This window comes from Chiloscyllium punctatum, chromosome 7, assembly GCF_047496795.1.
Source record: "Chiloscyllium punctatum isolate Juve2018m chromosome 7, sChiPun1.3, whole genome shotgun sequence".
Classification (NCBI taxonomy): domain Eukaryota; kingdom Metazoa; phylum Chordata; class Chondrichthyes; order Orectolobiformes; family Hemiscylliidae; genus Chiloscyllium; species Chiloscyllium punctatum.
In genome coordinates, this window is record NC_092745.1 from 114,187,010 (window position 1) to 114,214,737 (window position 27,728).

At 45.4% G+C, this 27,728-nt stretch overlaps 1 protein-coding gene across 4 annotated transcripts in view; it reads left to right on the top strand.

The window, feature by feature from the left end:
- Positions 1-27,728, top strand: part of bcar3 (BCAR3 adaptor protein, NSP family member) — a 184,146-nt gene that overhangs the window by 74,155 nt on the left and 82,263 nt on the right. For 2 of the 4 annotated variants that reach the window (XM_072574641.1, XM_072574644.1), the window contains one exon: positions 11,481-11,805. In XM_072574641.1, the coding sequence (XP_072430742.1) occupies positions 11,481-11,805 (325 nt within the window). Of the gene's footprint in view, positions 1-4,680; positions 4,892-11,480; positions 11,806-27,728 lie in introns of those variants that run through there. The other 2 variants (XM_072574642.1, XM_072574643.1) reach the window with 2 other exon arrangements.

Sequence of the window (27,728 nt, forward strand, 5' to 3'; positions counted from 1 at the left end):
TAAAGTGCAAGAACCACTGAGCTGTGCATCTTGTACATGGCACTCGCTCATCAGAGATGAATGATGAAGCTTGTGGATAGGGTTCCAATCAAATTGGCTCTTTTATTCTGAATAGTGTTGAATTTCTTGAGTGTTGTTAGAGAAGCATTCAACCAGGCAAGTGGAGAGTATTCCATCACAATCTTGACTTGAGCCACATGGACAAGTTTTGAGGAGTCATGAGTTGAGTTACTCGTGCAGGATTCCTTGCCTCTCTCCTGCTCTTGTAGGTATAGTATTGATATAATCCAGTTAGATTTATGGTCAATGGTAACTTCCAAGAGGTTAATGTTTGGGGTATTGAGCAATGATATATCTTTGCGTATCAAGAGGAGATAGTTGGGTTCTCACTAGTTGGAATTGGTCATTGCAAGGCACAAAATGGGACACAAAGTTACTTACCACTTAATCAGCCTGAGCCTGAATATTGGCTAGACCTTGCAGGGTTTGGACATGAATGGCTTCAGTATCTGAGGAGTTGCGAGTGATGCTGAACGTTGTGCACTCATCCCCAATTCTGTCCTTATGGTGTTGGGCAGGTTATTGATGCGGCAGCTCAAAATGTTTGAATACTGTACATAACCCTGAGGAGCTGGGGTTCATATCTCTGGGCCAGGGGTGTCAGTAATAACATCACTGAAAAGGTTAATTTGAAAATGTCTACCCTATGGAACTCATGAGGCAATGGACTGGAATTAAAATGTATGTGTCATATATGACTCCAACAAGTAGAGGATTTTCCCTTTGCTTCCCTTTGCCTGCAATTTTGCCAGGTCTCCTTAATGCCACACCCAGTGAAATGCTGCTGTGATATCTCATAAGTCACTCACTCACTTACCTCTGGAATTCTATATATGTTTGGACCGTACTGAAGCAATCCATGTTCAAATGCAGCAAGACCTAGACAATATTCAGCCTTGGGTTGACGAGTGACAAGCACCATTCACACCACACAAATGACAGGCAGTGAACATCTCCAATAAGAGACAATTTAACCACTGACCCTTGACATTCACTGGTTTTACCATCACTGAATCCCCCACTACGAACATCCTGGGAGTTGCCATCGACCAGAAACTAAACTGAACCTGCCACATAAACAGAGTGACTACAAGAGAAGGTCAAAGGTTAGGAATACTGCAGCAAATAATTCACTCCCTGACCACCCAAAGCTTGTCCACCGTCCATAGGGCACGTCAGGAGTGTGATAGAATTCACCACACTTGCTTGGATGGGTGCTGCTCCTACAACACTCAACAATCCATCACAAAGCATCCTCGTTAATTCGCACTACATTTGTGGGCGGCACGGTGGCACAGTGGTTAGCACTGCTGCCTCACAGCGCCAGAGACCCGGGTTCATTTCCCGCCTCAGACGACTCTCTGTGTGGAGTTTGCACATTCTCCCCGTATCTGCGTGGGTTTCATCCGAGTGCTCTGGTTTCCTTCCACAATCCAAAAATGTGCAGGTTAGGTGAATTGGCCACGCTAAATTGCCTGTAGTGTTAGGTGAGGGGGTAAATGTCGGGGAATGGGTCTGGGTGGGTCCGGTGTGCCGGTGTGGACTTGTTGGGCCAAAGGGCCAGTTTCCACACTGTAAGTAATCTAATCCACAAATATCCACTCCCTCCAACCCTTGCACACAGTAGCAGCAGTGTGTACCATCTACAAGATGCATTGAAGAAATTCACCAAAGACCCTTAGACAGCTCTTTATAAACCCGGGACCACTTCCACCTCGAAGGACAAGGGCAGCAGATACATGGGAAGACCACCAGCTACAAGTTCCCCTCCAAGCCACTCACCATCCTGACTTGGAAATATATTGCCAGTCCAACACTGGAATTGGGTCAAAATTCTGGAATTCCCTCCCAAAGGGCACTGTGCATATATCTACATTCGTGGACCGCAGTATTTCAAGAAGGCAGGTCACCACCACCTTCTCAAGTGCAACTAAGGATAAGCAATAAACGCTGGCCAGCCAGTGATGTCCATGTCCCACCAGTGAATAAAAAAAGCCATATTATAATTATTTCAAGATCCAAGATCCCCTGGCAGAATCCAAACTGAACATCAGTGAGCGAGTTATTTTTGAGTAGGTATCACTGTTAATGGCACCTTCCATCACTTTATTGATGATTTAGAGTAGACCAATGGGACAGTAAGTGGCCAGGTTGGATTTGACCTATTTTTGTGGACAATTTTCTTCATTCCTGGGTAGGTGCCAGTGTTGTAGCTGCAGCGGAGCACCTTGGTTAGGGGTGCGGCTTGTTCTAGAACACACGTCGTCAGTATTAGACAGAATATTGACAGGCTCATAGCTTTGTAGTCTCCAGGGTCTTCAGCCATTTCTTGACATTGTGTTGAATGAATTGATGTGGCTGATGACTGGCGTTTGTAATGATTGGGACCTCAGGAGGAGTCCAAAATGAATTATCACTTGACACTTCTGACTGAAGATGGTTACAAATGCTTCGGCTCACTGTCATGCAGAAGTGTTGGGCTCCCCATTCTTGAGAATGTGAATGTTAGGGAACACTTCTCCTCCTGTTAGTTGTTTAATTGTCCACTCTCATTCACGAATGGACGTGGCAGAATGCGGTGCTTTGACCTGAGCTGTTGCTTCTGGGTATCACCTATCTCTGACTGTCATACTCTACTTCCTGTGGTTAGTATACATGCAATCCTGTGTTGTAGCTTCATCAGGTTGGCACCTCACTTTTACAGAGACCTGGTGCTGCTCCTGGCATGCCCTCCTGTAACTGTCCATTGTACTAGTTTGATCACCTGACTGATGGTGACAGAATTGGCGACATACTGAGCCATGAATATATGCATTGCATGTTGAAAGCTGATAAAACTGCAGCAATAACTTTGAATCTCTGACTATGGACAGGAACTCAATTTCAAGGTCCTGGTGTCAGGGGGTCATTGTTGCAATGGGAACCATCCAAATTAAGTCCAATTTTGTCTTGCCCAATGTTTTTAACCTATTTTTCTAATCCACCTGTTCAGAGATGTTATTACACACTCTGGAACAGGTGGGACTTAACCCAGTGCCTCACGGTCCAGGGATAGAGACACTACCAAATCGCCATGCAAGGTGCCTCCCCGAAGTCTGGTGATCAGTCACGGTTACTGAGTAGCAGAGAGGAGTATGAACTCTGGCCAATTTTCCTGTCTGTCTGTCTGTATGACCCAAAGGCCCATAAGAAGGTAGTAACTGCTGCTTTAACTCAGATAGTTGAACCTGACCCAGATTGGCAATTGACCATGGGATTTTCCTGGCCTGCATGACTCACCAGTTCACTTGGCAATGCTCCCACAATAGCAAGCCTTCAGGAAGCAGAAATGTCCATTAAAGAGAGTGGGTAATCATGCTGAATTGATGGGTTGATTAGCCTTGAACTCTGCTTCATCATTTGATGATCCTGAACAATATTACCTGTATGTCATTGGTTTGTATTGTCAGTTCAGTGTTCCTTACTTTTTTTCAAAATGTTCTCATTCATTTAAAAGTTGTAAAAGCAGCATTTGGGAGCGATTTCAGCATGCCTTTTTCTTTCAAAGACAAAATACAAGAAGCAAAGGGGAATGATGTTCTCTTAACAATGCAGATCCAGTTGATATTGTGTAATGGAATCATGGAGTCACAGAGATGTACAGCACAGAAACAGACCCTTCAGTCCAACTCGTCCATGCCGACCAGATATCCCAACCCAATCTAGTCCCACCTGCCAGCACCTGGCCTATATCCCTCCAAACCCTTCCTATTCATATACCCATCCAGATATATTTTAAATATTGCAATTGTACTAGCGTCCACCATTTCCTCTGGCAGTCCATTCCATACATGCACCAACTTCTGCGTGTAAAAGTTGCCCCTTAGTTCTCTTTTATATTCTTTCCCCTCTCACCCTAAACCTGTACCCTCTAGTTCTGGACTCCCCCACCCCAGGGAAAAGACGTTGTCTATTTACCCTATCCATGCCCCTCATGATTTTATAAACCTCTATACGGTCACCCCTCAGTTTCCGACGCTCCAGGGAAAACAGCCTCAGTGTATTCAACCTCTCCCTTTAGCTCAAATCCTCTAACCCTGGCACATCCTTGCAATTCTTTTCTGAACCCTTTCAGGTTTCACAACATCCTTCCAAAAGGGCACAGGAGGACATTCAGTCTGTTAAATGCATGCCAGCGCTCTGTAAAGCAATACAGTCTGTGCCATTCACTCCCTCCTGCTTTCCCCACAGGTCTTTTTCAGTTAATTAGATTTTATATCTTCATTTCATTTATGGTGCCTTTCAAAAAGGGTGTGGATAGAGGAAGGTGAGGGGGATGGCACTTCTGAAGCCTTCCTGTGGCTTCCATGAGGCCAATCTTTATTGCTTTTATCAAACCAGGCAGGACCCTAATTGCTCGTGGAATAGTGCGGCCCGGTTTCAGCAAGTTCACTGACAAGCTAATTGGTTTATAGTGATTGCTGGTCAGACGCTCAGCTCTGACTGGGTTCCTCAGTGCCCACACTGGGGTGTGGCTGGGAATTCAACAGCAATTCAGACGTCAGAGCCCTGCCTCTTGGAAGTTTGTTCTCTGCACCGGCAGCAGCAGCAACTTTGGATCTGTGATTGTGGAGAGGGAGGGAAGGAGAGAGATGGACGGATCGCGAGGGAGCTTTAGAAAAAAAGGAAACAGAACTCCATAAGTAATTCTTCAGTGCTTTGATGTGTAATCTGGCAGAGAGCCCCAGGCTCATCTTGCTGTGCGGACACAGCTTTAGTTGTGTGAAAGACACTGGAATCAGTGTGCAGAATTCCATTGAGAAAAAAAGCTGTCATCATTTATTGGAGGTAGGTCAGTATTGGCTCTCAAGTTAGCTGCTGTTGAAAGCTCCTGTTAACTTTATGTCCCACAATGTCTTTGCCACTGAAGAACCCATCTGTTTTCTCTTTGGATAGTTAATTGTATAGTTAATTTTAAAGCACGTTGTGCAGGCGCTGTGAGCTGTTGAGAGATGGTAGCTTAAAGGTTGCTACTTTAAAGCACAAATATTTTCATTTTGACTGCTGCTTTTGGTATAGTGCTCAATAATTGCTCTATTTCAGCACATACCTTGACGTGACCATTATTTAATCACTTAATTTATAAGAGCATTGAAGCATTGTAAAATCTTGTCCTGTATTTTTGTTCCCACATTAACATTCAGTAAAAGATAAAAGTGATTGTCAGTGACTTAATGTGAGGCACCCTCTGGTGATAATTGTCACCCACATCCTTTATCCTGGTGAAGGTCATAGTTCATGTTAATGTCCTGCATCCATGGCCTTGTGAATGTGGCTGGCTAAATGATTGTCTAATGTTCAAAGAGCCAGGATTTGATTTTCTGTCAGTGCAAACTGCTTAAACTTTTTATGAAACGCTCTTGTGTGCCCAGTGTCTCACTTTTAATGTCAGTGCGACACTGCCCTGGACAGTAGTGCTGGGAACCTCTCAGACACATAGTTGAGGGGATCCCTGGACTGAAGTCGACAAGAGTTGTCTGTGCCTACCCCATTGATGAAGATTAATTCTCTTTAAGCTTTTCACTTCATGTTTTCTTTCAGGGGCTGGGGAAGCAGACCTGATGTCTGATGGATTGTTGCCAGGAGACTGGGTGATATTTAAAACATTGTTGAATACACAGTGTAACCTGCAGAAACCTTCTGGAAGTGGTTGATTTGAGAAGTAAAAGCATTTGGTGGGAGGCTGAGACTTTGGGAGAGGTTTATCTCCGGTTAAGCCAGCAGCAGCGTAGGTTGCAGTGTGACACTATAGAAAACATTGTTCCACTCAACATTGTTCAGTGCAGAATGAATTGCCTTTTTGTAACAGTTCTTTGTGTGGGTTGAAGTGCTCTAGAGTCTGAAGTTTGTCTTGAGCTTATAAAATGGTGGCAATTTGTCTCCCACTTTCGATGAAGCTTATCTGCGATTCACTTTATAGCTGCGGAGAAGCTTTCGTCTATTTCTCATCTGTAATGATAAAAACCTGTTCTAGAACTTTAAATAGCAGCCAGAGAGAAAAAAAATCAAGTGTGAATCTCTTCCTGATGTTGATCACAGTGGCAAGCGAAATGCAAATGTGGTGTGACTGAATGTTGTAAGCTGTTTCTCTAAATATAAGCTCATGATCTGTGGTTAATTGTTTTAAAGCTTGGAAAGACGCAGGTGGTTAGTTAATGTATCCAAAAGACAGATTCCAGAAATGCAGTTTAGTTCTCGATGTGAAGTGGACCCAAAAATGATTCTGTCTTGATTTTTAATTTCTCAGAAGGATAGAAGCTGCTTTCTCGATGGTTAAGGTCAGAGTATGTACGACCTGCTCCCTGCCGTCACAACCTTTCCATTGTCTGAGAATCCGAATCACAAATCCTTGAAGTACAGCCTCTGGAATGAAGCAGGATGTAATGGTGTCAACTCTGGGGAAGTTGCAATGCAGCAACATTCTAACCAATACACGCAAGGCTGTTTACACAGTCAACAAAGCAATGAGTTCAAATTTGCTTAAGTAACAGAGAGACTTAGGGGTTCAGATACATGCTTCTTGGAAATTTGTGTCACATGTAGACAGAGTGGTTAAGCAGGCATTCCTATTTATGAACTTATCCAAATGTATTTTAAACATTGTAACTGTACCAACATTCACCATTTTCTCTGGCAGTTCATGTTGAGGTTGTACAGGACATTGGTGAGGCTTCTTCTGGAGTACTGGGTGCGGTTCTGGTCACTCTGCTCTAGGGCAGATATTATTAAATTAGAGAGGGTCCAGAAAAGATTTACAGAATGTTGCCAGGAATGAAGGATTAGAGCTACAAAGATAGGCTGGGACCTTTTGCACTGGAGCGTGGGAGGTAGAGGGGTAACATTATTGAGGTTTATAAAATCATGAGAGGCATAGGTAAGGTGAATAATAAGAGTCTTTTCCCCAGTGTGGGGAAGTTCAAAACTAGGGGGCATATATTTTAAGGTGAGAGGAGGAAATTTTAAAAAGTACACCAGAGGCAACTTTTTTACACAGAGAGTGGTTCGTGTGTGGAATGAACTGCTAGAGAAAATGATGAATGCTGGTACAGTTACAATGTTTGAAAGACATTTGGATAAGTTCATAAATAGGAAAGATTTGGATGCGTATGGGATGGGGGGAAGTTGATAAAGTGTGACACTGGCAAAAGCACAGCAGGTCAGGCAGCATCTGAGGAGCAAGAGAGTCAATGTTTCGGACATAACCCTTCTTCAGTCCTCACTTTCTTCTCCTTGGAGGGGTATGGGCCAAATTCAGGCAAGTGGGACTAGTTTAGTTTGGGAACGTGGTTGGCATGGACTGCAATTATAGAGGTGTACAGCATGGAAACAGACCCTTTGGTCCAACCCGTCCATGTCAACCAGTATCCCAATGCAATCTAGTCCCACCTGCCAGTATCTGGCCCAAACCCTTCTTATTCATATACTCATCCAAATGCCTCTTAAATGTTGCAATTGTACCAGCCTCCACCACTTCCTCTAGCAGCTCATTCCATACACGTACCACCCTCTGTATGAAGAGGTTGCCCCTTAGGTCTCTTTTATATCTTTTCCCCTCTCACCCTAAACCTATGCCCTCTAGTTCTGGACTCCAGGGAAAAGACTTTGTCTACTTATCCTAACCATGCCCCTCATAATTGTATAAACCTCTATAAGGTCACCCCTCAGCCTCCGACGCTCCAGGGAAAACAGCCCCAGCCTATTCAACCTCTCCCTGTAGCTCAATCCTCCAACCCTGGCAACATCCTTGTTAATCTTTTCTGAACCCTTTCAAGTTTCACAACATCTTTCCGATAGGAAGGAGATTAGAATTGCATGCGATGTTTTAACAGTAGCCTAACCAATTTCCTGTACAGCCGCAACATGACCTCCCAACTCCTGTACTCAATACTCTGACCAATAAAGGGAAGCAAGCCTTCTTCACTGTCCTATCTAACAAGGAGCTATGAACCTGCACTGCAAGGTCTCTTTGTTCAGCAACACTCCCTAGGACCTTACTATTAAGTGTATAAATCCTGCTCAAATTTGCTTTCTCAAAATGCAGCACCTCGCATTTATCTGAATTAAACTCCATCTACCACTCCTCAGCCTACTGGCCCATCTGATCCAGATCCCGTTGTAATTTGAGGTAACCTTCTTCGCTGTCCACTACACCTCCAATTTTGATGTTATCAGCAAACCTATAACTATATCTCTTATGCTCACATCCAAATCATTTATATAAATGACAAAAACGTCTGTATCCAAATGGCTAGTTCTCCTGTATTCTGTGAGATCTAACCAGTCTCCCATGGGGAACCTTGTTGAATTCCATATAGATCCATATTGAATTCCTATAGATCACGTCTACTGCTCTGCCCTCATCAATCCTCTTTGTTACTTCTTCAAAAAACTCAATCAAGTTTGTGAGACATGATTTCCCATGCACAAAGCCACGTTGACTATCCCTAATCAGTCCTTGCCTTTCCAAATACATGTATATTCTGTCCCTCAGGATTCCCTCCAACAACTTGTCCACCACCGACACCAAGTTGGACCAAAGGCTCTGTTTGACTTTATGATTACTTTGGGTGTGTCCGCCCACTGTCTGAGGGACTACCAAACCTTGCAATCCAATAAGGTTTCACTCTGGCCTGTGCTTGAGTTGCCAGCACTATTGGAACATCGCTGAATGATCTCTCCTCCAGAAGAACTGTTGGGCTGGGGGTCAAATGAACACTTAAAAACTGAAATGGATAATAAATGTTTTGTCAGGCAGATAAATGGAGTTAAGAAGTAAATGTTCTAACTGAAGGCAAATATACTCAAGGGTTGAATAGTCTACTTCTGTCTCTACATCCACTTGTGTGGCAGAAGGAAACTTAGCAGTGCATCTCACTCCAGATCACTAAGGCAAGTGATTCATTTTCAACAACAATCTTCTCAGGACTCCAGTAGCTTCCCAACCATCGAAAGAATGAAACTAAAGTCATGGAGTTCTTACACCCACAGTAAATGCTGTGATTTGTTGTGCCAGGTTTAACTGTGCTGCTTTCACAGCTGATTAGCCCACTGGTAGAAAACCTGAAAAAGAATCATTTAGCACAGTTACTAGGAATATTAACACAGCGTTCATATTCTCAAAACTCTTGCATAAATATTTGTTGCTGGTGAAGATTAAATGATGATGGAGGAAGACAGTCAGCTGAGAACAGTGACTGCTGTACTGTTATCTTTTATTTCTTAATCCATGGGATGTGAGTGTTGCTGGAAAGACCGGCCTTCTTGTCTATCGTTAATTGCCCCTTGAGAAGAAGGTGGTGGGCCGTCTTATTGAACAGCTGCTTTTGTGGGTAACACTGAAAGTGTTATAAGGAAATGGGTTCCAGTTAGAAACTCAGTGACAGTGTGGGTATGGCCACCCACATTCGTCATGTATTAATTGCCTTGGACCTTGCAGCACCATCCTGTGCACACCTTGTCTGTCGCAGTGAGAACCCCCTGATTGGAGGGGTCATTGTTCTATTCCCCCCAACTATATTCTCCACCACTGGTCACCCAACATATCCCAGGCTCTCCCACCACTGGTCACCCAACATATCCCAGGCTCTCCCACCACTGGTCACCCAACATATCTCAGGCTCTCCCACCACTGGTCACCCAACATATCCCAGGCTCTCCCACTATTGGTCACCTAGCGTCTGGCCCATCACTTTTCCAAACCAATATGAAAGCAAATGGACTGTTTGGCTGGCAACCTGGTTTCAGTTGGCTGGGATTGATGTTGTGTTTGAGAAGCCCTGAAGTGCCTTGTGTCTTGGAAGTGTGAGTGAAGGAGAGAATGGATATGTAGCAGAAGACAATCAATGCGGAATAGTGTGAGGTGATGCATTTTGGTAGGAAGAATAGGGACAGACAATATAAAATATAGGGTATTATTCTAAAGACGGTGCAGGAGCTGCATGTATACATGCTTATTCATTGAAAGTGTTAGGATAGTTGGAGAGTGTGGTTAATAAAGCATACAGAGTCCTCAACTTTATTAATAGAAGCATAGAGTACGTGAGGTAATGATTTGTAGAAGACTCTTGTATTGTATACAGTTCTGGATGCAACACTATTGGAAGGATGGAGGTACATTGGAGAGAGCGCTAAAGAGGTTTAAAAGAATGGTTTCAGGAAGGAGGTTTGTGAGGATGTGGTTGGAGAAATTAAGTGGATCAGCCATGCTAAATTGCCCATAGTGTTCAGGGATATGCAGGCTGGTGGATTAGCCACGGAAAATGCAGGGTTACAGGGATGGGGTATATACGGGTAGGATGCTTTTCGGAGGGTCGATGTGGACTCGATAGGCCGAATGGCCTGCTTCCACACTGTAGGGATTCTGTAATTTGATGATTCTCAGTTCAGACTGTTCTTCTTGGAGATAAGAAGATTATAAGAAGATATGATAGAAGTTTTCAATATTAAGAGGTAGTTGGATCGAGTAGATTGGGAGAAACTTTCCACTCAGAAAGGACTCAAGAACAAGAGGGCACAGATTTAAAGTAATTTGCAAAACAAGCAAGTGTGATGTGAGAAAAATCTTTTTCACTCAGAGTAAATGGGGCTGGCATGCACTGTCTGGAAGTGTGGTGGAGGAATTGAAGCATTCAAGAGGGCATTGGAAGGTTATTTAAATCAGAACAATGTTCAAGGACCTGGAGAAAAGGCAGGACAATGGCACCAAGTCATAATATTTGTTGAAGAGCCAGTGAAGGCACAATGGGCCAAATGGCCTCCTTCTGGACTATAACACCTCTATGCTTCTAGGTGATACCATTTGAACCACACATATATAGTTATATAAACACATATATTTATAAACCAATGCAGTAATTTAGAGAAAACCCACAAACACACACTTTTTAACATGAATTGCCTCCATCGTGACTGGGAAATTCACCTTGAATTGCTGGAGACATCAGGACAGTCTATCAACCTGACAATACTACCATCAATTCTAGCTCTTGAGATGCTCAGGTCAGTGATGGCCATTTGAGAAAGTGTCAAAAGATCAAAACTCTGTACCTGGAAGAGGAGCAAAGTGTAGAGGACATTTTTAAAAAAAAATACTTGCATTGATTGCATATAGCAGGAGTGTAAAGCTCCAATGACCTGGACTGGCAGAATGGAATCAAACCATCAGTGCCATACCTGTCCTTCTGAACCCCTTGCCAAGCCTTTCAGAAATTGTCAGATCTTTTGGAGTTACTCAAGGACCATTTGTAGAGTGAGCTGTTAATCATTTCTGTGAGCTGTCGCTAATGGACTCTAATTGGCATGAAGTCTTAATAGCTTCTTTCGTGTAATGATTAACTGCTGCCTGATTTGTTAATGGTGTCTGCTTGTCTTTCTAAATGCAGAGCTGAAGATGATGGCTGCAGGAAACTATGCAAGTTTACCTCGTAAGATCCAAACCAGCCGTAAGAGCTCGCTCCAGTCATCGATGGACATGCTCAATATCAAAGGCCGTCTCACTGGTCAGCTTTCTGGCTCACTCCAGGGTATTTCCATTCATGGCACACTGCCGAGAAAAAAAAATGGGAAGGTGTCTGTGATACCCGATGGCACGTACAGTCCCATAGGAAACCAGCCACAGCCTTTGCCAACCCGATTGCGCAAAACATCATTGTCTTATGAGATAATTGAAGAGCACCCATTACAAGAGGTCACAGAATTCCATTCTGGGTGAGTGATTTTGTCATTTTCTTAGTCACTACACAAGGGGTGGGTTGAGGATGCCAGAATGTGGCTGTGAAAGGTGCCAGTCGGCATTTCTGACTGAAGAAGCCTGTAAACATTTAATCCTTACCTCACGTGCTATAATCCACCATCCCTGAGATGCCTGTGGAGCTTAGTTCATTAAAGCGATATATGGACAGTGGTTTTGCCAATCTGTGCATCAACCGTTCGCGATTAGGTTAGCCATGAGAGTGTGGGCATTTCTCGTCAGGGAAGCTATGATACAGCTCAGAGACTATTAAACACCAAACTGAGGTTCTTCAAGAATTTAAAATCTAGCTGGTCAAAGAAAGAAATTAATCACTAGTCTTTCTGCCCTTGGTATTGGGCTACAGCAAACTGCATTCCTTGAAGGAATAAGATGGGCACTTTTGACATGGCTTTTGAAACACATATGTGATGGGAAGAAGGGTGTCACAGTTTAACACAATCTCTGGCACCTTCAGTACTTGGCAAGATGGCTAAAGATAGACTATCTTTAATAGTCTCTGAGCTGTATCATAGCTTCCCTGACGAGAAATGCCCACACTCTCATGGCTAACCTAATCCCCATGAAATCTAATCTGAGCCCCTCTGCTCTGATCCTGCCGTTTCTGTCTCTTTTGGGAGAGGCTGAATAGGCTGGGGCTGTTTTCCCTGGAGCAGTGGAAGCTGAGGGGTGATCTTACAGAGGTTTAAAAAATCATGAGGGGCATGGGTAGGATAAATATTCAAAGTCTCTTCCCTGGGGTGGGGGAGTCCAGAACGAGAGGGCATAGGTTTAGGGTGAGAGGGGAAAGACATAAAAGTGACGTAAGGTGCAACTTTTTCACGCAGAGGGTGGTACGTTTGTGGAATGACCTGCCAGAGGAAGTGGTGGAGGCTGGTTTAATTGCAACATTTAAGAGGCATTTGGATGAGTATATGAATAGGAAGGGTTTGGAGGGATATGGGCCGGGTGCTGGCAGGTGGGGCTAGATTGGGTTGGGATATCTGGTCAGCATGGACGAGTTGGACCGTCCGTGACTATGCCTCTATGAACTGTTCTTAACTACTTATCCTGCATTCCCAGCTTACAATTACAGAAATTTATTTCAATAAAATGATAAAGACACAGGATCAATTTGTTTGTTTCTCAGTCACGCATCATTATGGTTTGTAGATATTTTCCGATCAATCCATCCTAGGGACGTCATTACACACCTCTGGAGCAAGTGAGACATGACCTTGGGGCTCCTGGCTCAGAGGTAGTGACACTATCACTGTACCACAAGAGCCCTCTGATTGCGTTTTGTATTCCATGGTAAATGTTAATGAAGATTTCTCAACTGTATAATTCAACCATGTTTGACTGGCAGGCATTAAATAGTCTTGTGGGACACTTCTTCTATATAACCTTTCCCCAGTGGAGTCCAGTCAGTATAAACACTGGGCCAAATAGCCCAAGAACGTGTGAAATATTGAAAATGAAAGGATCATCAAATTCAGATGAATAGGAGGGTGAGTTTTCTTATTCACTTGTGGGATGTAGACCTCATTGGCTGGGTCAGCATTTATTGTCCATTGCAAGTTACGCTTGAGAAGGTGGAGGTGAGATGCCTTTGTGAACGGCTGCAGTAGGTTGACCCACAATGCCCTTAGGGAGGGAGTTCCAGAATTTTGATTCAGTGACCATGAAGTAAAAGGCGACATTTTTCCAAGTCAGGTTGGTGACTGGCTTGGAGGGGAACTTGCCGGCGATGAAGTTCGCATGCACCTGCTGTTCTTGGCCTTCTTGGTGGAAGTGTTTGGAAGGTGCTGTCTGAGGATCTTTGGTGAATTTCTGCAGTGCATCTTGTAATTAGTACACAGTGAGTGTCAGTGATAGGAGGAGTGGATGTGGTACCAATCAAGCAGGCTGCTTTAACCTGGATGGTGTCAAGCGTCTTGAATGTTGTTGGAGCTGTATCCATTCAGCAAGTGGGGAGTATTCCATTTCACTCCTGACTTGTGCCCTGTAGATGTTGGACAAGCTCTGAGGAGTCATGAGGTGTATTACTCACTGGGATATTCCTAGCCTCTGACTTGCACTTGTAGCCGTTGTGTTTATGTGGTGAGCAGTTTATTTTCTGGTCAATGGTAACCCTCAGGATGTTGATAGTAGGGGATTCTGTAATGATAATGTTATTGAATGTCAAGGGTCTGTGGTTAGATTGTCTTTTATTGGATATTGTCATTGTGTGGCACAGATGTTACTTTCCATTTGTCAGCCCAAACTTGGATACTATCCAGATCTTGCCACCGCTCCACGCTTGCAGCAATGCGCCGTCACCTAACCTCTCTACAGTCAGTCCTGCCTCAGCTGAGGGCCACACTCTCTCAGAATTGCAAAGGACTCACTCTGTGCTACATCCTCAGGAGAATTCATACTCTCAACAAACAGTATTTCAATTACATCTCAAACATCAAAAACTGTAAGTACAACAAACTTTTATCCACCCACCTCCATAACCAGCGCTCCTCAAACATTCCAGAAGATTCCCCTGGCCTCAGAAACGTCATTAGCCATGCGGCTGACGCAGCTATCACCCCCACGCTGAGTGATGATGTCACTTCCACCCCCATCATGGCCACTCCCACAGCCACTTCCGGCCCTCACATCATCGCTGATGCCACACGCTCAGTGACTTCCGCCACCCCTACTGCCATGATCACCACCACTTCCGCCTCCACCAGCACCACTCACCTGCATTCTGCTGACACCCCCCCCACAGACCCCACTGTCACTATCCCCACACCCCAGAACCCCGAGGGCAACATTACCCCAGCTCATACCTCCACCCCCATTCCCCCCACCATCACACCCACTCCAGGTACTGGCTCCGACCCCACTCCCAGCTCCACACCCACACCAGATCCCAGCTCCCGGCCCTGCCGAGTTTTCACCATCCCTCCAGACCTCCCACTCACTGAGGACGAACGATCAGTCCTCAGCAAAGGACTCACCTTCATCCCCCTCCGTCCACGCATCAATGAATTTAATACACGACGTGACATCGAACAATTCTTCCGTCCCCTCCGCCTCCGAGCTTACTTTCACAATCAGGACTCCCGCCCACCTTCCGAGGACCCCTTCGCCCACCTCCAACACACTGCATCCACCTGGACACCCCGCACTGGCCTATTACCTGCCCTCGACCTCTTCATTACCAACTGCCGCTGGGACATTAACCGCCTCAACCTGTCTACACCCCTCCCCCACTCCAACCTCTCACCCTCACAACGCGCAGCCCTTCAATCCCTCTGCTCCAATCCCAACCTCACCATTAAGCCAGCGGATAAAGGGGGCGCAGTGGTAGTCTGGCGCACTGACCTCTACACCGCTGAAGCCAAACGCCAACTCGAGGACACCTCTTCCTACTGCTCCCTCGACCATGACCCCACCCCCCATCACCAAACCATCATCTCCCAGACCATACAGAACCTCATCACCTCAGGAGATCTCCCACCCACAGCTTCCAACCTCATAGTCCGGGAACCCCGCACTGCCCGGTTCTACCTCCTTCCCAAGATCCACAAGCCTGACCACCCTGGCCGACCCATTGTCTCAGCATGCTCCTGCCCCACTGAACTCATCTCTACCTACCTTGACAGTGTCCTATCCCCCCTAGTCCAGGAACTCCCCACATATGTTCGAGACACCACCCACGCCCTCCACCTCCTCCAAGACTTCCATTTCCCTGGCCCCCAACGCCTTATCTTCACCATGGATATCCAATCCCTCTACACCTCCATTCGCCATGACCAGGGCCTCCAAGCCCTCCATTTTTTCCTCTCCAGACGTCCCCAACAGTACCCTTCCACTGACACTCTCATTCGTTTGGCCAAACTGGTCCTCACCCTTAACAATTTCTCCTTTGAATCCTCCCACTTCCTCCAAACCAAAGGCGTAGCCATGGGCACACGTATGGGCCCCAGCTATGCCTGTCTTTTTGTTGGCTACGTAGAGCAGTTGATCTTCCGTAATTACACCGGCACCACTCCCCACCTCTTCCTCTGCTACATTGATGACTGCATTGGCGCCACCTCGTGCTCCCGCGAGGAGGTTGAGCAATTCATCAACTTCACCAACACATTCCACCCTGACCTTAAATTTACCTGGACCATCTCTGACACCTCGCTCTCCATCTTCATTAGTGACGACCGACTTGACACTGACATTTTTTACAAACCCACCGACTCCCATAGCTACCTGGATTACACCTCTTCCCACCCTATCTCTTGCAAACATGCCATCCCGTATTCCCAATTTCTCCGCCTCCGCTGTATCTGCTCCCAAGAGGACCAGTTCCACCATAGGACACACCAAATGGTCTCCTTCTTTAGAGACCGCAATTTCCCTTCCCACGTGGTTAAAGATGCCCTCCAACGCATCTTGTCCACATCCCACACCTCCGCCCTCAGACCCCACCCCTCCAACCGTAACAAGGACAGAACGCCCCTGGTGCTCACTTTCCACCCTACAAACCTTCGCATCAACCAAATCATCCACCGACATTTCCGCCACCTCCAAAAAGACCCCAACACCAGGGATATATTTCCCTCCCCACTCCTTTCCGCCTTCCGCAAAGACCGTTCCCTCCGTGACTACCTGGTCAGGTCCACACCCCCCTACGACCCACCCTCCCATTCTGGCACTTTCCCCTGCCACCGCAGGAACTGTAAAACCTGTGCCCACACCTCCTCCCTCACCTCTATCCAAGGCCCTAAAGGAGCCTTCCACATCCATCAAAGTTTCACCTCCACATCCACCAATATCATTTATTGTATCCGTTGCTCCCGATGTGGTCTCCTCTACATTGGGGAGACTGGGCGCCTCCTAGCAGAGCGCTTTAGGGAACATCTCCGAGACACCCGCACCAATCAACCAAACCGCCCCGTGGCCCAACATTTCAACTCCCCCTCCCACTCTGCCGAGGACATGGAGGTCCTGGGCCTCCTTCACCGCCGCTCCCTCACCACCAGACGCCTGGAGGAAGAACGCCTCATCTTCCACCTCGGAACACTTCAACCCCAGGGCATCAATGTAGACTTCAACAGCTTCCTCATTTCCCCTTCCCCCACCTCACCCTAGTTTCAAACTTCCAGCTCAGTTACTGTCTCCTTGACTTGTCCTACCTGCCTATCTCCTTTTCCACCTATCCACTCCACCCTCTCCTCCTTGACCTATCACCTTCATCTCCTCCCCCACTCACCCATTGTACTCTATGCTACTCTCTCCCCACCCCCACCCTCCTCTAGCTTATCTCTCCACGCTTCAGGCTCACTGCCTTTATTCCTGATGAAGGGCTTTTGCCCGAAACGTCGATTTCGCTGCTCGTTGGATGCTGCCTGAACTGCTGTGCTCTTCCAGCACCACTAATCCAGTATTTGGTTTTCAGCATCTGCAGTCATTGTTTTTACCTTCAATATGAGTAGACTGTGCGCTTACCTTTGTTGCAATTTATCAGAAACTGAACCTTGATTAAGATGGAATAGCTTGTTTAGAGATGTTTATACATATTGTTGCCCCTGGCAGGTTCTTGCAGGTTTGCTTGTCAGACTGAAAACACGCATTGTGCAATAATCTGTTTGGAAAATCCTGTCTCCAATGTTTATATACAAAAAACAGTTAACAACTGCATGATAAAGATCAATAAAAAACTCATGGTCAAGGCTGACATGTTAGCTGTCCCGTCCTGTGATTCATACATTCTTTCCATTCCCAGTTTCTATCGCTGTCTTTCCAGCCATCTCGACTTCTGATACTCTCACCCGTTGTGCATCCTTCCCTCTTCCTGTCTCTCTGGTAGTCCACCACTTAATGATAATCCTAAACATGAATAGATTTTAGAACACAAAAATTGGGGGCTCTTCCTCAGATTTTTTTCAAAGACTACTTTTTGACTTTCAGTGGCTCCTTTCTCATCATTACTGAAATATCTCCACAAGGGCTGGTATCTTATCTCCGAGTCTCCCTTTATTTACAAATGACTGTAGTACTGCCCCTTCATAGTCAGCTCACGGTGTCAGTATCTCTGACACTCCTCTTTTTATCTGTCAGCTTGGGCTCTCTGATTGGGGCTATAATATGGTCCAATCAGGGGACTCATATTCTATGAGGTCTAGCTGGCTGACATCATTACTATCACTACAGTAGCCACCTAGTAGTGATGCCTTCTATATTTGTGTTGACACATACAGTAGACTTCCACAGAAGCAGAATTAGAAGAATTATTCAATATACTCAATTTAACTTAAAGCCAAAACATACAAGGAAAACATGAACTTCCTAGATGCAGCAATATTTAAGTTGGCACAGGTCAACAAGCATGAGTCAGCAATTTTTTATTTTCAAAATAACCAAGACATTTCTACAAACAAATAGGCATTACCTTAATTATACCTTCCAGGGACTGATGCAATCACAGTTAATGTGTTTCTAAAGTATGTACACAAAGCTAGAAGATTGTAACCCAAGGAAGTTACTGTCCTTTTTTAAGTACATCTCAGATCTCAATCTCAAATTAAATTTAAAAATTGGGACAGCATTCATTTAATTTGAAACATCCACTACCATTTTTATCTAAATAATAACCCCTGAAAATATGCAGCCTTAAACTAGAGATTCCTCTTTCATTTGCAAGGATTTAATTATCTCAGTAATTTCACATTTGCTCTGGCTCATACAAACCAATCTCTCTCCTTTGCAGCCCCTGTTTCTCCCCCTCCTTGTTATAGGCACTCCCTCTCTCTCATCCCCTTGTCGCCTCCAGTTTTCCCCAACCACCCACAGTCTCTTCCTCTCTGCTGGTCCCCTTCCACCTCCTCCCTGTCCCACTCCCTTTGCTGCCTCCCCCTCTTTCAGCCCACCATACAGCCTCCCAATTTGCTCTCCCTTATCTTTTTCCCCTCCTTGACCACTTGTAACCAGACCCAACTCCTGACTCTCACAGTCCTTTGGTCCTGGCATCTCTGGCAAAAGGGTTTCTGCATAAGGTCGTCCTATGCCTGGACAGCCCCTGTTTTTCAGACCTCCCCAACCCGGACAGGAACATAGATTAGATTAGATTACTTACAGTGTGGAAACAGGCCCTTCGGCCCAACAAGTCCACACCGCCCCGCCGAAGCGCAACCCACCCATACCCCTACATTTACCCCTTACCTAACACTACGGGCAATTTAGCATGGCCAATTCACCTGACCTGCACATCTTTGGACTGTGGGAGGAAACCAGAGCACCCGGAGGAAACCCACGCAGACATGGGGAGAACGTGCAAACTCCACACAGTCAGTCGCCTGAGACAGGAATTGAACCCGGATCTCTGGCGCTGTGAGGCAACAGTGCTAACCACTGTACCACCGTGCCGCCCACCGTGCAGCTTCAGCAGACCCTGAGACACCTGGCAAAAGGCCTTCCTGGGGATTTCTTTCTTACTTATCCTGATTGCTGCGATCACAGTCGAAGAGTGTGGTGTTGGAAAAGCACAGCCAGTCAGGTAGCATCTGGGGAGCAAGAGAGTCGACGTTTCAGGCATAAGCCTTTCATCAGGAATGAGGCCAATTTCTTTCCCAGGTTTGCTGCTGCTGGCTCATAGCAAAGCTCTCAGCAGCAAATGTGCGAGAGGACCCACTGCAACTGGTGTATTCTTGTATTTCAGTGTGGCATAATGTTACTGCCTCTAGACTGCATTCTTCACTTTTCAAATAAGAGGAAAATGATACATTTAAAAGGAAACCGGATAAGTACACGAGGGAGCAAGAAATAAAAGAAGACATCGGATGAGAGCAAGGTTGGGAGGGGTCTCATGTGGAGCATTAACACCAGCATTGGGCCAAATGGCCTGTTTTTAACTACAGATTCTATGTAACATTATGTTGGCTCGCACGCAGACACTGAGTCCAGGCCTGAGGTGATCTCCCTGTTTATAGCCTCGCGCTGTTGTGTAAATAACTGCATGTCCATGTCAGTGACAGGGTGAAATAATGTAATGCTGAAATTCATCCATTTCATAAGTGCCATGCTTGTAATGAGTTGTGTAACACTGTTCCTGCTCGAAGGGAGCTTTCTTGTTTCCACAGTTGAATATTTTGGTCTGATTAGCAGCAGGTTTAGATTTTATCACGGATGAGGAATGTTACTGTGAGTAATAGAGGGAATTTTAGTTCCCCAGATAACCCACCATCATGATAGATTAGCCTGTGAATGCCTGCGGGGATAAGCAGAGAACTGCTTTTCAAAGTCTATCTCTGAAGTGTTCCACTTCTTTTTAATGGAATGGACTATCGGTTACCTGAATAATAGAAGCCTTCTCTGTACTTGAAATGATTGCAGCCTGATAACCAGATCACAGACCATGGCAACGTGGTACAGTGCTACTTATACAGTTAGACATATCTTCCACTCCTGTCCTTCATGGTTTTAAGCTTTGAGTCTCGTTAGCTAATTGCACTGATCCAAGGAAGCCAAATGCTTCTTTGTCTCAGAGTGTGGGCAGTAGAGAATGAGGTTCCATTGCTGGTGAAAGCTTTCCAGGGTGATGTGTATGTCAGTGTTGGCTGCCATAGATGCTATCACAAGAGGTGGGTGCTACTATCATGTTCATGGATTTGACTGTTTTGTCTACGTCTGACAAAGTGGTCTCCATGCTTAACACAAAATCTTGAAGTACGTTGAGAGCACTTAGAAAACTACAGTATGATTGGCCAAACTCCATATGGTTTTACAAAAGGGAGATTGTAGGAACAGGAGTAGGCTGTTCAAATCCTTGAGCCTCTTCAACTATTCAATGAGATCATGGCTGATCTGTGGCCTAAGTCCACATATCTACCTTTGACCCATATTCCTGTCTCTTTTTTGCTTACGTAGAACAGTCCATCTTCCGTAATTACACTGGCACCACTCCCCACCTCTTCCTCCGCTACATTGATGACTGCATTGGCGCCACCTCGTGCTCTCGTGAGGAGGTTGAGCAATTCATCAACTTCACCAACATATTCCACCCTGACCTTAAATTTACCTGGACCATCTCTGACACCTCCCTCCCCTTCCTGGACCTCTCCATCTCCATTAATGATGACCGACTTGATACTGACATTTTTTACAAACCCACCGACTCCCACAGTACCTGGATTACACCTCTTCCCACCCTACCTCCTGCAAAAATGCCATCCCGTATTCCCAATTCCTCCACCTCTGCCGTATCTGCTCCCAAGAGGACCAGTTCCACCACAGAACACATCAGATGGCCTCATTCTTTAGAGACCGCAATTTCCCTTCCCACGTGGTTAAGATGCCCTCTAACACATCTCATCCACATCCCGCACCTCCGCCCTCAAACCCCCCCCCCCCCCGGCTCCAACCGCAACAAGGACAGAACGCCCCTGGTGCTCACCTTCCACCCTAAAAACCTTCGCATAAACCAAATCATCCGCCAACATTTCCACCACCTCCAAACGGACCCCACTACCAGGAATATATTTCCATCCCCACTCCTTTCTGCCTTCCGCAAAGACCGTTCCCTCCGTGACTACCTGGTCAGGTCCATGCACCCCCTACAACCCACCCTCCTGTGCTGGCACCTTCCTCTGCCACCGCAGGAATTGCAAAACCTGTGCCCACACCTCCTCCCTCACCTCCATCCAAGGCCCTAAAGGAGCCTTCCACATCCATCAAAGTTTTACTTGCACATTCACCAATATCATTTATTGTATCCGTTGCTCCCGATGCAGTCTCCTCTACATTGGGGAGGCTGGAGGTATCCTGGCAGAGCGCTTTAGGGAACATCTCTGGGACACCCGCACCAATCAACCACACCGCCCCGTGGCCCAACATTTCAACTCCCACTCCCACTCTGCCGAAGACATGGAGGTCCTGGGCCTCCTTCACCGCCGCTCTCTCACCACCAGACGCCTGGAGGAAGAACACCTCATCTTCCGCCTCGGAACACTTCAACCCCAGGGCATCAATGTGGACTTCAACAGTTTCCTCATTTCCCCTTCCCCCACCTCACCCTAGTTCCAAACTTCCAACTCAGCACTGTCCCCATGACTTGTCCTACCTGCCTACCCTCTTTTCCACCTATCTACTCCACCCTCCTCCCTGACCTATCACCTTCATCCCCACCCCCACTCACCTATTGTACTCTATGCTACTTTCTCCCCACCCCCACCCTCCTCTCATTTATCTCTCCACCCTTCAGGCTCTCTGCCTGTATTCCTGATGAAGGGCTTTTGCCTGAATCGTCGATTTTTACTGCTCCTCGGATGCTGCCTGAACTGCTGTGCTTTTCCAGCACCACTAATCCAGAATCTGATTTCCAGCATCTGCAGTCATTGTTTTTACCATATTCCTCAATACCTTTGCTTAACAAAAATATGTCTATCTCAGATTTAAAATTAACAACTGATCCTGTATCTGTCGCCATTTTTGGAAGAGACTTCCAAGCTTCTACTACCCTTTGTCTGTAGAAATGCTTCCTAACCCCTCTCCTGAAAGGTCTGGCCATAATTGTTAGACTGTGCTCCTAGTCCTAGAACCCCCAACCAGTGGAAATAGTTTTTGCTTGTCTTTTCTTGTTAATTTTGTGAAGCCATTGATCATATCACCCTTTAACTTTCTAAATTCTGGAGAACACAGCCCTAATTTACATAATCATTCCTCATAACGATGTCCAGGTATCATTGTTGTAAACCTATATTGCACTCACCTCCAGGGCCAACGTCTGGAGGTGTGGTGCTGACATCTGCTCACAGTATTCCAAGTGGGGTCTAACTAGGGTTTTGTAAAACTGCAGCATAACGTCTGCAATCTTGAACTCCAGTCCTTTTGATATAAAGGCCAGTTTCCTATTTGTTTTTTTTTGTTTATCTTCTGGACCTGTTCATGACCCTTTTAAAGATCTATGCACCTGAACCTCCATGTCACTTTGGACATCCACCGTATTTATGGAGGTGGCATGGTGGCTCAGTGGTTAGCACTGCTCCCTCACAGCACCAGGGTTCCAGGCTTGATTCCAGCCTCGGGTGACTGTCTGTGTGGAGTTTGCATGTTCTCCCCATGCCTGCTTGGTTTTCTCCGGGTGCTCAGGTTTCCTCCCACAGTCCAAAGAATTGGCCATCCTAAATTGCCCATAGTGTTGGTGCATTAGTCAGAGAGAAATGGGTCTAGGTGGGTTACTGTTCAGAGGGTCGGTGTGGATTTGTTGGGCCGAAGGGCCTGTTTCCACACTGTAAAGAATCTTATCTTCATACCATCTAGAATTGATCCCAATCTATCTTTTTCCAGTCCTAAATGGATAACCTCTTTCTTGCTTTCATTGAACTCCATCTGCCATAGTTTTGCCCAATCACTTAGTCTGTCAATGTCTCTTTGTAATTTTATGCTATCATCTACACTGACTCCTAACTTCATGTCATCAGCAAATACAGATATATGGCTTTCCATGCCATTATCCAAATTATTCATAAATAACATGAATAATTGAGGCCAAGGGTCACATCTGCCAATTTGAGTATCTATCTGTTAACCCTACTTTCTGTCTCCTGCCACTCAACCAATTTCCAACCATGTCAGTAATTTGCCCTCAGTTCTATAAGGTTCTGTCTTAGTTAATAGTCTCTCACGTGGGAAGACTATTGACTATCAAATGCCTTCTGGAAGTCCATATAAACAATATTCACAGATATTCCCCTATCCACTACCTTCAAAACATTCAATGAGGTTTGCCAGGCATGATCTACTTGTCATGAATCCAAAAACAGAAATTGTTGGAAAAACTCAACAGGTCTGGCAGCATCTGTGGAGAGAAATCTGAGTTAATGTTTCAGGTCCAGTGACCCATTACTGTTCTGAAACAAGACTTTTGAAGGAGCTTGACGGAGTAGACGCTGAGAAGTTGTTTCCACAGGTTTAAACACAGGTTGTTGGGATAGTGTTGGGTTAAAGGGATAATTGTTGAGGACTGAGATGAGCAAAGACCTTTCACTCAAAAGCTTGTGATTCTTTAGAAATTTCTGCCCTAGGGGATTGTGGATGCTCCATTGTTGGGATATTCAAGGAGAAGCAAGACAGGGATTTGGCCTCTCAGGCCATCATAGAATATTGGGAGCATCTTGGAAAGTGGAGCCGAAATCCAAGGATGAGCCATGATCGTATAGAATGGTGGTACAGGTTCGATGGGCTGAATGGTCTTATCCAGTTCCTATTTCTTCTATAATGTTTTTGGGCCCATTCAAATTTCTAGGTCACTGAAACCATCAGTAAGTATAAAACAGGAGATCATTCCTTTGGTGTGAAAAGGCAAAGAACCTGGCAAAACTCCAGCATACTTCAAGCTCTGGAATCCAGTTAGAAAGGCAACAGGGTGGATCGTACAGTGACAGGGAATATTGGCTCTAAATAGCTGTTAAAGCATTGACTTGATGCCCAGTCGCTGGCTGAGGGGCCTGCTATCAGATTTGGGTTTGTTTTTCCGATGGCAATAATAAGAAGACTTGCGATTTTAAGTAGTTTTATAAGTGAGATAGAAACAGTGCTACAGCAGCAGAGGCAGCAGTGTCAATCCCCAGTATCAGAATGGTTCAGTCACTACTGCTGATGGGAGGAATTGAGGTGGAATCGGACCTCTGTTCAGTCTGCTCAGTGAATAACATCAGTGACCTAGGAATAGATCAGCCACACGTACTGCATGGAAAGACCAACCAGGCGTACAATGGACAGACAGAAGCGTGAAAGAGAAAGACTAGTGTCAAATATTACACAAAAGAAGCTCTCAATTCTTTCATAAATCTGTGTCCCAGACACTGTGGCCCAACATCACTGCTGACAGTATAGAATCCCTACAGTGTGTACATAGGCCATTTGGCCCAACATGTCCACACTGACTCTTTGACTAGCCCACCCCAACTCACCCCGCTAACCTATCCCTGCATTTCTCATGGCTGACCCACCTATACTACGAATTCTTGGACGCTGTGGGCAGATTAGTACGGCCAATCCACCTAACCTGCACAACTTTGAACTGCAAGGGGAAACCCATGAGACACAGGGAGAATGTGCAAACTCCATACAAACATTCACTCAAGGCTGGAATCGAACCCGGGTCCCTGATGCTGTGAGGCAGCAGTGCTGACCACTGAGCCACTGTACCTTATCAGCAGTAGAGGATTTAATACTTTTTTTTAATTCGAAGTTTGGGAGAAGATTTGTAGCTCGGGTGCTCGTTGTTGTGGTTCTGTTCGCCGAGCTGGGAATTTGTCTTGCAAACGTTTCGTCCCCTGTCTAGGTGACATCCTCAGTGCTTGGGAGCCTCCTGTGAAGCGCTTCTGTGCTGTTTCTTCCGGCATTTATAGTGGTCTGTCTCTGCCGCTTCCGGTTGTCAGTTCGAGCTGTCCGCTGTAGTGGCCGGTATATCGTGTCGACCAGCTATCCTTAGTAGCCACACACACAGACGGCAAGCAACATGAATTCAACTGGGACAATTCTACCATTATAGGGCAAGCCAAACAGAGAACAGCGAGGGAATTCCAAGAGGCATGGCACTCATCCACAGATTCAATCAATAAGCACATCGACCTGGACCCAATATACTGGCCACTACAGTGGACAGCTCGAACTGACAACTGGAAGCGGCAGATACTGGATTAGTGGTGCTGGAAGAGCACAGCACTTCAGGCAGCATCCAACAATCAGCGAAATCGACGTTTCGGGCAAAAGCCCTTCATCAGGAAGCGGCAGAGACAGGCCACTATAAATGCCGGAAGAAACAGCACAGAAGCGCTTCACAGGAGGCTCCCAAACACTGAGGATGTCACCTAGACAGGGGAAGAAACGTTTGCAAGACAAATTCTCAGCTCGGCGAACAGAACCACAACAACTTTTTTTTATGATGCTGTACTTGCCATCATTCCCACACAGGCTGGTCATTCTGAACAAATTACACATACACCAAAATAATAATGATAATAATATGCTGAATTTGAATAGCTTTCTTCCCCTTTTAATTTGATAAAATGGCCCAAGACACTTCCTGCAAAAGCATATTGACACTGAGCCAAGGGGCTGGTGTTGCAGAAGAACCATTAGGAGAGGTGAATTAAAGCTTGGTCAGAGAGGCTTTAAGGAGCATTTTTCAGGATGAGAGAAAGGTTAAGAAATTAAATTCCAGGATTTTGAGCTGAAAGCACAGTCACCAGTGGGGAAGCGTGCCGTTAAGTTTATGCAACACCTGAATTAGCAAAACAGAGATCACAAAGATTGTAAAGTTGGATGAGGTCACAGAGGTGGGACAGGATGGACCAAGGAGGAATTTGAACACAAGGATGAAACTTTTAAAACTAGGTTGATGGACTGGGAAGCCAGTATAGATCAGCAGGCAAGGGTGATAAGTGAATTGGACTAGCAGAAAGGAGGTGTGTCAGTAGAAGTCGCAAATTAATGGCATAGGACAATTTATGAGCTGGTTTCTCATTTTGGAATAGTGCTAACTCTGAGGTCATTGATACCTGATCTTCTAAAGCCTTGTGATAAGGAGGGAGCACTTTAGAATCATTAAGATGATAGTCAAACAGGAAACATGAATAATCTCATCTTTGAGTTTGTAAATGTTGCATGAATATAACTGCTTCATCATTGGCCACAAAACCAATTTACAATAAGCCCAATGACACAACATTTATCCTCTGAGTAAGCAATATACAAATGACTTGCTGGTAACATCTTATCTACAATCCCTTAAATGACTTAAATTTTATCCCTCTTTGATGTATTTCTCTTATTTTACCACAAAGAATTCTCTTGTGGGGAATGTTTACACCAAGTCTCATGGTCCCAACCCCACATGAGTATTTCTTGTCATGTTCAAATGCCCTATAAGGCTGGGTTGATGGTGGTTTTACTGATGCTTTCCCAGAAATGCAGTGTAATGTTACTGATGTCAGCCAACTACCGCTGATCTCAAAGACCCAGCAATAATTTATCTTTCTCCTCAATCATAATATTAATCAACGCTCATCTTTCGGTATACTATAGTTGCACAGAAATAAAACATCCATAAACAATCATATAAACTTAGTTTGGGTCTGGGTTTAAGGTAATAAGTTGTTTTTTTCATGGAGTGAAAGTAGGACTCAGGTTTTGGAATTAGGCACCTTGGGCTGATTCATTATATTTAAGGTGCTCTATAAATATAGGTGGTTTTTACAGACTAAAGACTGGGGTATGTGCCTGGGGTCTTCCTCTCGCCTTTGATACCTGGCGAAGGAGCAACGCTAAGAAAGATTAGATTAGATTAGATTACTTACAGTGTGGCAACAGGCCCTTCGGCCCAACAAGTCCACACTGACCTGCTGAAGCGCAACTCACCCAGACCCGTTCCCCTTCCAGAAGGCTGGTGTTTTCAAATAAACCTGTTGGACTATAACCTGGTGTCATGTGATTTGAAGGGTTTTTGCCCGAAACAACGATTTTACTGCTCCTTGGATGCTGCCTGAACTGCTGTGCTCTTCAAGCACCACTAATCCGGAATCTGGTTTCCAGCATCTGCAGTCATTGTTTTTACCTAGTTGATTTTAACCCTATAATGCTACACACTTCTATCTAGCCACCACGAAAAATGTGCTATCCTCTTTCCTGCCATTCATGCTTTCCTTTTGATTGATAGTCAATACATTCTTATCTGTTCTCATCAATGATGAAATAACGCCACCATTCACAGTGTATAAGAGACATTACCCCATGTGATTGGTTCATACTTAGATTTATTTAGCTTACTTACAGTGTGGAAACAGGCCCTTCATAATGTCATGTTGACTTGATGACTGAGTAAGTGGAGATATGTCTTGAAACTGGCTGGTTTCCTATGATTAGTAGA